The sequence below is a fragment of the Armigeres subalbatus genome, chromosome 2, assembly GCF_024139115.2.
Source record: "Armigeres subalbatus isolate Guangzhou_Male chromosome 2, GZ_Asu_2, whole genome shotgun sequence".
Taxonomy (NCBI): Eukaryota; Metazoa; Arthropoda; class Insecta; order Diptera; family Culicidae; genus Armigeres; species Armigeres subalbatus.
Window position 1 is genome coordinate 444,273,631 of NC_085140.1, and position 13,650 is coordinate 444,287,280.

Sequence of the window (13,650 nt, forward strand, 5' to 3'; positions counted from 1 at the left end):
CCTTCGTCCTTGTTTTTCTGCACATTGAACTGAATATAGAAATGTCATATATATAAATATATACAAGCAAAACATCACAAATTTAACATTAGCTAGCTGCCTTTGATCAAAAACCCGGAAAATATTCATTGGAGGCGCTTTGAATTTTCTAGGACTATCAATTTTTCTTGCAATGCGTAATAAATGATCGAACGCAGGTTACTAAATGATCGATAACATGCTTGGACGCATCCCGATTAGGATTTCAACTCAAAAATCGTATTATCTCGTGAAATAAAGACAGCATTGTATTTATATCAATATATTTCAACATTAAAGTATTGCACTAGAGGTCTAGAAAATATACAAACCACGAAGAATTATCTTACGCAAATAAATATCACTAGCTTTATCTGGAATTGTTGTCATACTCTATTTACACAATACAAGCTAACCACTTTGTGCATCTCCGCGTCTAGTTTTGGCAAATCGGTTATTTTTTGGCACAACCCCTTCCCCCCTTCTTATATCCCACATATCTATGGAACCAAAAATGCTATCCCAGGTTTTAGCAAATATCAAAAAACAGCGTGGTGGAAGTCTTCTTTGCAGGAATCGAAACATTCCGTCTCTATCGCACGGCTATCACCTTCCATCGGAGGGCAAAGTAGCACAACAGTCGAACCAGCACCAGCGTCCCCGTCAGGGCGTAGACATCGGTCCAAAATTTGTCACCCTCCATCGAAATCTCCGAGAGGAACTTAGCTGGGTACCTACAATACAAAAAACATGTTCAAGAAATTCTAAACCAACAAAAGTTTCGACATCTCACCTGTAGTGGCAGTATGGTTTGAGTTCGCAATCCAAGGTCTCGCGATTCTCACCGTAGATCGCGTTGACGTAGCCTTCCAAGCCGTACCGCAGATAGGAGATGTGTGAACCCCACTTGAGGTAGCTGGGCAGATCGCGCAGGGTAACTCCGAAGCCGGCGAACATCATCATCGGGATAGACAGCACCGGGCCGAGGAATGTGCCGTTCTGGTGAAAAACGAAAGCAATCATAATAAATCAAGGAGTAAAGTCTGTGAATTCTATTCAATGATATGAAATGTGTTGCTAGTAAGTGTAGGTCATGGAGATAGCTGATTAGTAGTAAGCGTCAGGTTTGTTTTGATGGTTGCCAACGCGAACCTTGCTTACTATTGACCAAATGATTGATCGCATCGGATCGATTGAATGTGAGTATGTCAAACAATCCAGTTGATGTTAGCATTCGAAGGTGTTGCTACGTTAATGAAATTTCTGGTGGAAGGAATATGCACCAGTTTGTTAAGGTAAAACTACGAGAATTATGTTTACAGTTCAGTTGGAATGTAACTAAATGTAACTAAACTTAATAACTAGCACTTACCACCACATTAAACCAAGCCCCAATTGCAAGGCCAATGCTCTGCGCTATCAGCACGATGAGGAAGCTGATCGTGAAAAACATCCCAAATCGGAACAATTCCATCGGTTGACCACTCATAAAGTAAATTATGCATGTAAACAGCAAGCAGCAGAAGAACTGTCGAGAGAAATGAGTTTGAGCAATGACTCACAATAAACTTACACACAAAGCTCACCGATAGAGGTAGATCGAGTAAATTCACTGACAGAAAATAACTTTTGAGCGAGTACCATCGGTTGAAGTGCTCTTTCAGGAGGACTCCCATTTCTGTGGGGACTGTTGAAAAAAAAATGTTTAAACGTCTTAATTCAGAATCCTACACTGTCGACACTTACACGTCAAAACCGTCAACATCATCGTGGCCATCATGTGGTGCATCAAGATCGAGAACAGCAAATTGTAGTTGTCCAACACGCGCGAACCCTCGTTACCGGCGTCCACGAACAAAAACCCAAGCATGGCAGCGATACAGATGTTGACTCCGATTCGCAAGTGCGTCAGCGTCGCATCCCGTTTCCCCTTAATAATGCCTCTCTTCATCAGCACCTGTAGTTGGTGTAACTGTGACGTCGCCGTCAAGTCCTCGTGCTGCTCGATCACCTTCTTCAGGGGGTACTTCTTCCGAAGCTGCTCCAACTTGAGCACCCTCCGTTTGTCACCGAACCAATCCGTGCTCTCGCCGTTCCCCATCTCTGTCACCATGGTTTGAATTTTGTCCATCCCGTGCTCCCCGCAAGCCAACTCGATCACTGTCGAATGCAAAACACAAACATTAGGGAGAAAAACCAAATGACAATTTTTGGCTTCTGTCTTACCATAATCGGCGGGATTGTGATACACCGGGCAGGGCATCTCCACCGATTGGAGAAAGGGAACCAAATTGGTGGTACAGCCTTGGTACATACACTCGCCACTGGAGAGGACGTACACTTGGTCAAACTCTTGGAACAGTTTGGCTGATGGCTGATGAATGGTGCAAATAATGGTGCGACCTTGTTTGGCAAGCTGCTTCAAGAGATCCACCACTTGGTTGCACGAGAAACTGTCGAGACCACTGTGAAAGGCAAATGAGCAATAATTTCCAAAGGTTAAACACCAATGAGATTTGAGCATTATCAAAAAAAGGTAGACTTACGTAGTTGGTTCATCCAAGAACATGATTGTGGGGTTGTTGATCAATTCGAGAGCTATTGATAGTCGCTTTTTCTGTCCACCCGATAACCGACTAGTGATGGTGTACTGATGTTCGTAGAGACCCAATACCGTGAGGATATCTTCGATCTGTGGAAAGAGAGGAAAATTGACAATATTGATCAGCTCATAGACTTATCTTTAAAATAAATTTGGTGACAGTAATTCGACAGTAATTTCCCAGGAAATTCGTTCGAATTACTACAAGAACATTTAATGAATTTTTATAAGAAATCCTCCCAAATTTTCCCATCATTCTTCGCTACCTCAACAGTTTCCTCCCTACCTTCCGAGTTAAGATCTGTTTACAGTGGAATATTAACGGGTACTGGAACAACCTACCGAGCCTGAAGCTCCTCATCAGCAGCAGCTCCCTTTGGATCATATCAGATTGCAGGAAGTCAACCAAGTTACTACAGCCTCCCAAAGACAAAAATGAAAATGAGAATACATGGTACAGAGGATTGGGATATTGAGTGTCTACGTATGTATTAGGGGGAGTATTATCTCCACTTTTGTAAAATCTCGTTGAAGATACGTTGTGGATACGCTATTAAGACTACGCAATAATGTCGGTTTCCGTACCAAAAGATTTGCCGACGACTATCTAACATTAATAGTGGGTTTGTGTATTACGTCAAAAAAGCTTGGATGACTTTGGGTTTTAAACCTATTGGTCCTATTCCCATATCTAAATATTGGGTGAAACTTTTGAAACTTGAAACTTGGGCTGCCACTCAGCACAAGCGGCATTGATGTAGTCTTATCAGAATTGCAGTGTCTTAGCCAAGGCCTGCACAGGTCTTTTTTTTTGTCTTTATTATCGGAACTTTCAGCCCGAGGCTGGCTCGTCTCCAGCTGGACAGGTCTCTGCCGACTAAACTATTAGGTTAGTATTCAACGCGTTGAATCATTTGTCTGTAATAGCTTTGAGTTAGATTATGAAAGTTGTTACTATCTGACATGTTAATGGGCGACTAAATTGCCAAATATTTGGAAGACACTTTCTAAGTGAAATAGTTAAATCAACCTGAACCAGCAGAGTATTCCGTTTTTCTGCCATCTTAAAGGCCCTTCCAACATTCGTTTTCTTTTTTAATTATTACAGGTATCAGAACGTTGTGTCGACGTTTTTATACTTATTACATGATAGGAGAAAAGTCCTCCTAACTAGGGCTTCCATTTCGGGAAACGATTTCCCAGGATCCCAGATTCCCAGGATGTATGTACATTAGTTTCCCTAATTTCCAGGGAAGTCAACACACTGAAATATTTTCTAATCATTTTTTTTTAAATTGGGTTTATCAATGACAATTTCTGACTAACGTCTTCTCACCGTTCCCCCAATGAAAACATGTTTACAAAGTGTAGGCCCCATGTTATTAAGAAATAAAATTATAACTGAAAATGCTAAACAATTGTAAGCTGCAATCAAAATGCGCTCGTATAGAAGTTCTTTTCGTTTGCCTTCGAATGGAACATTTTTTTATAAATATTTTTATTTATCTGTTTTATGACCTTCAGAGTAAAAAAATGTACTCAAGTGCTCATGACAGTATTTTGCTCAAAGTTGACCAGAAGATTGTTTGTATTACCTAAAACTGTGTGACCGAGTTTCAGAATGGTTGACGTTAGAATCCCTCCGGCAATAACAGAACAAAACCTCTCAAAGCCCTCTTTTCTCCCATATCAAAAAATAATACGGACATTATGATAAAATAGTGCCTAGCAGAGCTTATCCTGACACTGCAGATCTCACTTTTGAGTCAGAGTATAAATGCTGATACTCCGCCAACTTATGCTTATAACATGGCGATTGTTTGGCAAATGCAGATTTTCGCTTTTCGAACTAAACAGAAAACGTTCTCAAGCTTTTTAACAACTCTTTGATCATTTGAGGTATATTGTCCATCAATCCCTAAACAAACGAGCAACAAGTACAAACAAGTGTCAATCCCTTGAGATCACAACAAAATGCATGCCACGATTTTGAATGTAGTTTTGCATAATTGTTTTTTTCCCGGTAAGTAAATTAATATTTTAATTTCCCGTTTCCCGGGAAGTTGATTCCCGCGAAAATGGAATCCCAGTCCTAATCATCAAACGGCTTCTTCCGGGGTGACCTCCTATGGCGAAATAAGTAAATAAATAAATAAATGTCCCTACTCTGAAGCTTCCCCAGCTCGGGTATTCCAAGGTACCTACATGGACGTTTATTGAAACTTTTTTATTGTCTCTCTGTCAAGGACTATCACAAACATGTTCAACAACATCGCCCAATCGATGTAGGAATAACAGAGTAACGGTAAGGGTCTGTTCACAAATTACATAACGCATTTTGAGGTGGGCGTGGTCCAACTTGTTTTATACCTTGTTATACTAAAATGTGGGAGAGCTGGTGGGTACTACCAAGTGTTACGCATAGCGCGAATGAACATTTTTGTTTGACTTTGAATTTGATTTTTTTTAATTAATGGTTTATGTAGTTAGGGGTCTCCAGTAACCTTGCGAGCAAAAGCGTTTTGGCGATTGGCGGATAGCCAATCCGGAGATGGCGAGTTCAATTCTCGGTCCGGTCTAGGATGTTTTCGGGTTGGAAACATTCTCGACACCCTGGGCATAGGGTATCCATTGTACTTGCCACACAAGATACATACTTATGCAATGCATACTTATGCAACTAAGTTCCAGTTCGAATGTAGAGCCATTGAAGAAGAAGAAGATTGAAGTAGCTACTGACATGTCTCGATCAAGACGGTAAATCCTGAAAACACCTAACCGCTTAACTGCCCTTCCACGCATAATTGTCTCATATTAGTCTCAGTAGATCTTAACTTTTTGGTTCGAAAAATTATTGAAAATAACATTAAGTATGTTTCCCACATTGTTGAATTCCTGCGCTTTTCTGTCTCGCGATGAATACCGTTTCGACTCAAATCCCGAACATCACTCATATTCCGAACATTCGCTTTTAAACGGCCATTTTATCTTTATTCGTGTAACTTTCTGCAGAGGATTGTAATCTTTATCCTCAGTAAGGAATACCGATGAAAAATTTGTTCTGGGGCGCTAAAATGCCGGTGTTCGTAATATGAGCCATTATCGGAATTTGGCAGCAAAATAAAATTTCCATTAAAAATTAGAAATTTTCCATAAACTATTAGGAAATTACCAATAAAGAAATCAGGGTATGAGCAATAAGGCCGTTACAAATATTTAATTAACTTTTTTTCCTACTGGTCTCCGAAAGGTCAAAGGGGGGGGGGGTGTAATAAAAAATAAATGTTAAAGTGAAAAAAATCAAAAAACTCCTCGGATTTGTTAAAGAATGGTTTCAAAATTCTCAAAATCTTCCGAATTTTATTTTGTTGCCCCTCAAAATATTATTTACCGGAAAAAAAATCCGACGGGGGGGGGGGGCTAAATAAATATAAATATAAATATAAATATCGGCCTAAATAAATATGAAATTTCGACAAATAAAACAAAATTTCCATACACAATCAAGAATTTCCCACAAAACAAAAATAAATAAGCACTTTTTAAAGCAAAAATAGCAGTTATAAAAGAAGAATTTCCCATAAAGAAATGAAAATGTTCCACGAAAAAAATATTTCCATAAATAAATCAATATTAACAATAAAAAAATACAAAATTTTCCACAATATAAATATTTTTTTCCATAAAAAATTTTAAAAAAATTTACAAAATAATCAAAAAAGAGCAATAAAAAAATAAGAATATTTCCATAAAAAAATACAAGAAAGCAATGAAGCTGATGAAATTTTACATGAACTTTAAACGCGTTTAAAAAAGGGGCCATCTATGGAAAAAAAAGCATAGTTTGATTGCTTTTTTATATTTCTTTATGAAAATTTTCTTATTTTTTTATTGCTCTTTATTTATCATTTTGTGGAAAATTTTTATTTTTTGTATGGAAAAATATATTTATTTTGAGGATTTTTTTTAAATTTTTTTATTGCTAATATTGAATTATTTATGGAAATTTTGTATTTTTTTCGTAGACTATTTTATTTTTTTTTATGGAAAATTCTTCTTTTATAATTGCAAATTTTGTTTTTAAAAGTGCTTATTTATTTTTGTTTTGAGGAAAATTTTAAATGTTTATGGAAATTTTGTTTTATTTGTGAAAATTTTATATTTATTTATTGCTCATACCTTGATTTCTTTATTGGCAATTTTCTATTTTTTTTTATGGGAATTTTCTAATTGTTTAGGGGGAGTATTTATTTTAGTCTCGGAATTTAGTCAAAACGGTAGTCACCATTTTTGCCTATTGTGCTATTTTATGTCGTCACACTTCGAAATTTTGTTTTCTGATTAGGAATTCCAAGCCAATCCAAGAGTAATAAAGCAAACTTAGAGATTTTTAATTCTAAGTAATTTCATTTTGAACTATCCACTTTACCTTTATCCACGTAAACAAAATGAGGCATTAGGATAGTTACGTTCATTGTATTATTAATTAACGAAATTAATCAATTTGGAATCAATAGTGGGTTCGATTTCCAAGAATAACGTCCTTTCCCGGGATCTATCCAAATTCCGTCCGACCTCACTGACCTCTAGAGGGAAGGCTGCGATTCTGATATTACGTAGGATGCGGGACGAACGCATTTTTGGCTGGCCTCGGGAATGCCCTCCAGGACGCCTCCAGAACGCCTTCATTGACACTATGAATAATTCTATTTTAACACTATCTCATTTTAAACGAGGAGACAATTTGCTTTGTCTTTTGAATCAAAACAAAAGAAATTAATTAAACAAAATCCTGTGAAGGTCGGTGGCGGCACAACTTTGGCTTGTTTGTGGGCTTCGTGGCCGTGCAGTCGTCTAGACGCATGTGCTACGAAGGGTGGGTTCGCTTACCGCCGCCCGGTAAGGAGGAAGTTTTCGTGATCGACAAATTCACCACAGATCCACTGGTTGTTATGTGTCTTTGTCCGTTGTCTCATGCTAGATGTTAAATAATCATTGCGTACGACCCTTGGTCGAAGACGGTGTTTCTGTCTTTTAGAACTGTGTTGGACTTCCCCTGGTTTTTCTAGAAATTCAAGTAACCATCCCCCCCTACACAACCATCATAAATAGCAGGGAGAGCTTAGTTCTCCTACCAGCCTGTCTCTACCCTATTCAGCTCTACACAACTAGTCTGATCTGGCTCCTTCTTTACAATCACGAGCTACCAGGTCTCAGTAGCTCAATGGTTTAAGATCTGATTCCACCATTGTGCAACTTTATATTCTATTGAATATACTTCCGAGTAGGGTAAATGATGTATCTTGGACAAGCGCAGGACATTCATTAGAAAATATATCGAGATTGAATAGTATAAACCAATTAAAAACCACTAGGTTCATCCAAATACATAACCTATGATTAGTCTTGTGTCTCCATTACCCAATTTTTGAGTAAATTACGTTTACTAGGTGTAAACTGTGATATTCTGCGAACTGAAATATTTTCTTTTTGGACATCAAATATATAATTTCGACATGGAAAATGAATATATTTTGGACAGAGTCATTTTCTCCTTATTTAAAAATGGCCACCTACAGATCTCAATGGTATGACTTGCCTACAAGTACCCACATTCATTTAAATGCATTTATTTGCTTAACTGACATAGATTAAACCAGAAATTAACATTGTTTCGCAATCTTATCGATATCATTGAAAACAGCCTGAAAGTTGGCAATTAATGGTTCATCCATGTACTGTACATGGGGTGACCAATAAATGTCTGATGCATAAAAACATAACTTCATTTTGGTCACTCCTTTTTCATCCGTCTCAAGTTTATGATAAGCGATTGGAATATGTTAGTATCTCAATTACAATCAAACTTTGGCCGCAGGACCTCAAGATTGCCGTTTGAACCAATTTAAACGTGTTTCAGGTGCATGTTACGAAGAGTCCTATAATGCATGTTCTCCTGCATACTGGCGTCCAGCAGGCACTTTGGTAGATAGCTTTACATTTTAGATAATTTTAACGATAAATAATAGTTGATTTGTGAATTCTCATCAGGAGCCGTTAGAGTTGAGGTAAAAGTATGCAATGATCATACTTTCGATAAAAAAAATCCTACACATTATCTAAAATTGATCGAAGAAGCTCAGGCTTGTCCAAAATATGTACATGTCCAAAATATATCATTTATCCTAATTGCGATTTTTTGGGCAGGAAGAATCCATTTGCAGAAGTTGAATTGCAGTGGTCGGAAGCTAAGAATAAAACAGTCAATCTAACTTCTCTCAAAAAAGTCCTCTAACAGAAATGCTAACGACAATCGAGAACTGTTTTCTTGACTTGGAAAAAAAAAATCAGGATATAAATATTTTATACTAGTGTTAAGTTTGTGGTTTTTATGAATTTCCTTGATGAATGCATAGGGGATTTAAAATTTAAAAAAAAATCTTTTGGAAACTCATGTAGGTAAAGGGACAAGATCTATTTTAGATACTGTTCCCATGAATCTCAACAAAATTGCTTGATTGTAGGATACCTCATGAGAACTATAGATAATAGCCATGTATAGGCCTTTGGGGAAGGTTGAAAATAGGTGTCGCTCTTAAAGTTTTTCTAGTTCTAGGTCGTGTTCCCAGTCTCAATATAATGGTTCGGAACATTTATGGTAGCACAAAATCGAATGCCGCCAACTTCGAATAGTTTTGGTTTTCTCATGATACTTCACATTTCTACACTTATTGTGACTGTGACGATTTTTTACGCGGATTTTGATATCTACATATGAGAACCGTTCCGATCTCCATCTCACTGAACATATATTCATCTCATCGCGAAACAAGGAAATGCGGCATCAATTTCGTCGCTTCTTTTTGTGAACATGTGTGCTCGCTGCAGAAAAAAAAATCACAAAAATAAGAAATAAATCAAATACCTTTTCATTGCTTTGTTTTTGATGGAATGAAGATCGGAGCCATGAGATGGAATTCAGGAGCAGTTCCCCAATGTGAGTGTTTTTCCTGGAAACTTTCGATTTTTTATGTAGGTTTTGGGATCTAACCAGTTTTTTTTACGCGGATTTTAAAATCTGTTTTTTTCCTTGAACATTTTTAATGCAATTTTTTTTTTACTTTTTTTTACGTCGGTTTAGGGGTCTAACCAGTTTTTTTACGCGAAACATGAGATTTACGCGGTTTATAAGCAATTAGATTTTTTTAATTGTATTTGCAAAATCGAATTAAATGGATCTGTACCGGTGTTTTGTAATTGATATTTTTCTTTTATTTTATATTGTGACGCTCATGAAAAAACCATACCTATACTGCCCATAAATGCATATTAGTCCCACTAGCAAAACCGAGCAATCGAGAAAAACGCGATTAAAGTTTCAACGGTTCTTTAATTAAAGTTCTTGTTTTGGGATTCCGCATCCTAACGACGCCACACACTGTACCATATAGTGTTCCATTTCATTTTATTTTTTTTTCCAACATTATTAATTAAAACGCCGAAATATATGAGTAAAACTGACATCCGTTTATTAGTCACCTAATTTTACGTGAATAAATGCATTACAGTATCAGTGCTTACTGTGATGCATCGGGTGTTCTTGCACGTGTCATAATTATTCTGTCAGTTTCTGTGCTCGTGTTTAAAGTTGAAAAAGTCGTTCCTTGAATAACTACAAATTTATGGTGATATCGGTGATAGTTCTGACGAGGAAGCTAATGAGATGGATGAGGACAACACGGTGCATTACGACGCACGGTCAGAAGGTGATTTTGCCGGATTTGGCGATGATACCAATGATTTATTCCCACCCAAAGATTTTCCTAACCCTTCCGAGAAAAAGTAACACTTTCGTGTTTCAATTGATGGATCCCAATGATAAGAAAATTATTTTGAGCTTTTTAGTGGAATGTCTTCACTTGTCATAAGACGAGTTAATACAATCCCATTGAATTCCACCACTTAATTGTATCTTGACAGATACGTATTTCGACCTCAACAGTAAGGCCGTCTTTAGTGTCTCGTACGTCGAGTCAAGTACGAGACACTGAAGACCGCCTTACTGTTGAGGTCCAAATACGTATCTGTCAAGATACAATTAAGTGGTGGAATTCAATGGGATTGTATTAACTCGTCTTATGACAAGGGATTCTAATGATTTTTCTTTCAAAGTATGTCGGAAGTTTTTTTTTTTGTAAACTCTGGGGTATACTGATCATTGTGGGTAAGTGAATATTTTTCACATGGTTTAAATAATATACACGCCAAGCTGAACTTCATCCCAACAGTAACATAATTTATCAGTGTGTTGAGATGAGCAGCTGAAAAAGTCCCAGCGAGGAAAGTACAAAAGAAGTACGGAGAAACGAGATGCCATAGAGAAGAATATTAAGTCATATGGTCCTACAGTATCGCATTATCGCCGAGAACACGCTCCCAACCGTTACTACCTTCCCTCCGATCTGTCCGCGACAGATATGTATAAGGATTTTCAAAGCAGGAAATTACTTTAAAATATTTTGAGACGGGACAGACCTTCATGGCTACTGATAGCTATCACGCAGCTGTCGAGAAGAAAATGAAAACTAAAGATTTCAAGATTCGAAGATTTCAAGGATGTGTTGAAATGTGCAGAGAAAAATGTAACAGTGTTTCAAATGCATCATCAAGATTTTTTTTAAAACACGGCTGCAGATATCTCAGAACGCACTAAAAATATCCATCCTCGGCCTTATACGGACAAAATGAAGCAGGTTGTAATCCAGAAAGGAAGCTACGCTTTGAAGTACGGCGATTCGTTGAACATGGGTGCTGTGTTGGACAGTGTTATGCTATTCACTAAGAAAAGTGGTGTCGTCTACCGGTTTCGATCTGTCTCAAGATTTACATTTCAAACAGCTTCCGCGAGGGATTTATGTAAAGCGTAAAACCGCATTATTGAAGGCGATTCTGCCAGTAATTGAAGAGGACAAGAAAGAATATTGCAAAACTCTGGCAGATAAGTAGACGTCTGATGCCGATGAGGACAAATGAATAATTATTGATTTTTTTTCAAAAATCTTTTAAGTAAACGGATTAAATAAACTTGGAAAAATAAACGTTGTTCTTCGTTAATGATTTGCCATGACGTTGTCTTATTCTGTGTGACCGAAATGAGGAAATATCTGCATATTCTTCTGTGAGACTGTTATGCATTTATTTTGAACATGGGGCAGGTCGTGTAAGAAATGTTTTTTTTAATTTGGGGAACATTGTTTTTATATTTTGATGACACTGATAAAGAAGAAGCGATTTATAGCCGTTTTTTGGATTTATCTCGATTTTAATGGGAAATCACGTGGGACTCTTATGCATTTATGTGCAGAATAGGAAAAAAGTTACTTTGATATTTTTGAAAATTTGGCCGCCACATGGTGGCTTCTGAAGATGAATGCTTTTAAACCACGTGCTATTTCTCCAGCCGATAAATTTTTAACATCTATGACAGCATTGAAAAATGATCACATAGGGTAAAATGCCCAATAGTGGACCCCCAGTAGCGAAATTCTGCTTTTCCTGGCATAAGGAGTGGAAATTTTCAAAATATTAATTTTGCGTGATATCCAATATCAAGCTCTGCATCTCCTCTTCACGATACATACATAAAACGCTCAAATAATCGAAGTTATTTGTTGAAATTAACATTTTAAAGTCTGACTGAATTCGCCCTATAGTAGACCCCCTGGGGGTCCATAATAGGAAATTGCTTCCCTATAGTCAACACTTCATTTGACTGTTATGTTCCGTTTCGGGACGTTCTTCTTCCCTATTATGGACCCCCCAATATGTTCCTATAATGGACACTCTCATGTTTATTTTTTATAGAATTTTAAAAAATCATCTAATTTTATTTTCCATAGCATTTCCAATACATGTAATCAAATCATAGGACTGTAAGGTAGGTTCTCCCGATGCAATTCCATAGCAAAATGTTTGCATTGTGCTGTAATAATGCAAAAATGGTTGGAGGGTCCTCTATTGGTTGGGGGTCCAATATTGGGCACTTTACCCTAAGTTATCATTTTGCTGCAAGATACAATATGCCAGATTTCTGTGATCGAGCGAAAGTAAACTGTCATCAACTATTTTCTCAATAGTCTAAAAATCGTAACAAACACACAGTATCCTATTATTTGCGTTTTACACTGCAAACGGTAAAAACTACCACTTACAATGGACTCTTTCTCGTGCTTGGAGCTCTCCGGTCCCAGCTTCAGGTCCGCCGCAATTCGCATATTCTCCAGCACCGTCAGCAGCGTCTGCAGCTGGTCCTGTTGCGTGATGTAGCACGTCATCCGCCGAAAGCTGTTCAGATTCCTGATGCGCCCGTTCACATAAACGGCTCCCTCCACACCGGTCCGCCTGTACCCGGACAGGCAATCCAACAGTGTGGATTTTCCGGCACCCGATGGGCCCATGATGGCAATGAGTTGGCTTCCCGGGAACTTTCCATTTACTTTGTGCAGGATTTCTTTCTGGCCTGGTAAGAATAGATGGGCGAGAATTGAAAAAAGTCTATTATTAGGTTGGTGTCAATAGCGAGTGACTGATACATAATTGGAAATAGGAATGATATCTTATCAAATTTCACATGCAATGGAATGATATTGCATTTCGCTCGTTTTGCAGTTGTTTGTTGAATTCATTACAAACAGGAATTCTACTAACCGATGGGTTTGAAGAAATAGTTCACAAATGTCAACAAGCGATAAGCAAGCTGTAAATATCGGAGCCCGATCGCATCCGGGATGATAGAACGAGCCCTTTTTCACAACAGATTGCAATCTAAACTACCAACCGTGGTGGTGGACTTTGAGCAAAGTTTAATCAACCGTCGTCGCCGGGAAGAATGATTACAAATCAGAACCATCGCTTCAAGTGTTCTGTTCAAGTGTGTTCCTTAACGCGCATTAACCCTGGCCTGATTGGCCGTAATTCGAGTGATAAGCAGTTGCTTTGTTTTGTCGCAAGGATGATGGAAAACATGTTTT

At 37.8% G+C, this 13,650-nt stretch overlaps 1 protein-coding gene across 1 annotated transcript in view; it reads right to left on the reverse strand.

The window, feature by feature from the left end:
• Nucleotides 1-285: 285 nt before the first annotated feature.
• Nucleotides 286-13,650, reverse strand: part of LOC134213684 (ATP-binding cassette sub-family G member 4) — a 39,948-nt gene continuing 26,583 nt past the window's right edge. Inside the window, exons 2-9 of the mRNA XM_062692956.1 lie at nt 12,832-13,139; nt 2,565-2,710; nt 2,245-2,483; nt 1,765-2,178; nt 1,605-1,705; nt 1,391-1,546; nt 812-1,017; nt 286-752 (exon numbers count right to left, since the gene is read on the reverse strand). Coding sequence (XP_062548940.1) covers nt 611-752; nt 812-1,017; nt 1,391-1,546; nt 1,605-1,705; nt 1,765-2,178; nt 2,245-2,483; nt 2,565-2,710; nt 12,832-13,139 — 1,712 coding nt within the window. The 3' untranslated portion in view covers nt 286-610. The remainder of the gene's footprint in view (nt 753-811; nt 1,018-1,390; nt 1,547-1,604; nt 1,706-1,764; nt 2,179-2,244; nt 2,484-2,564; nt 2,711-12,831; nt 13,140-13,650) is intronic.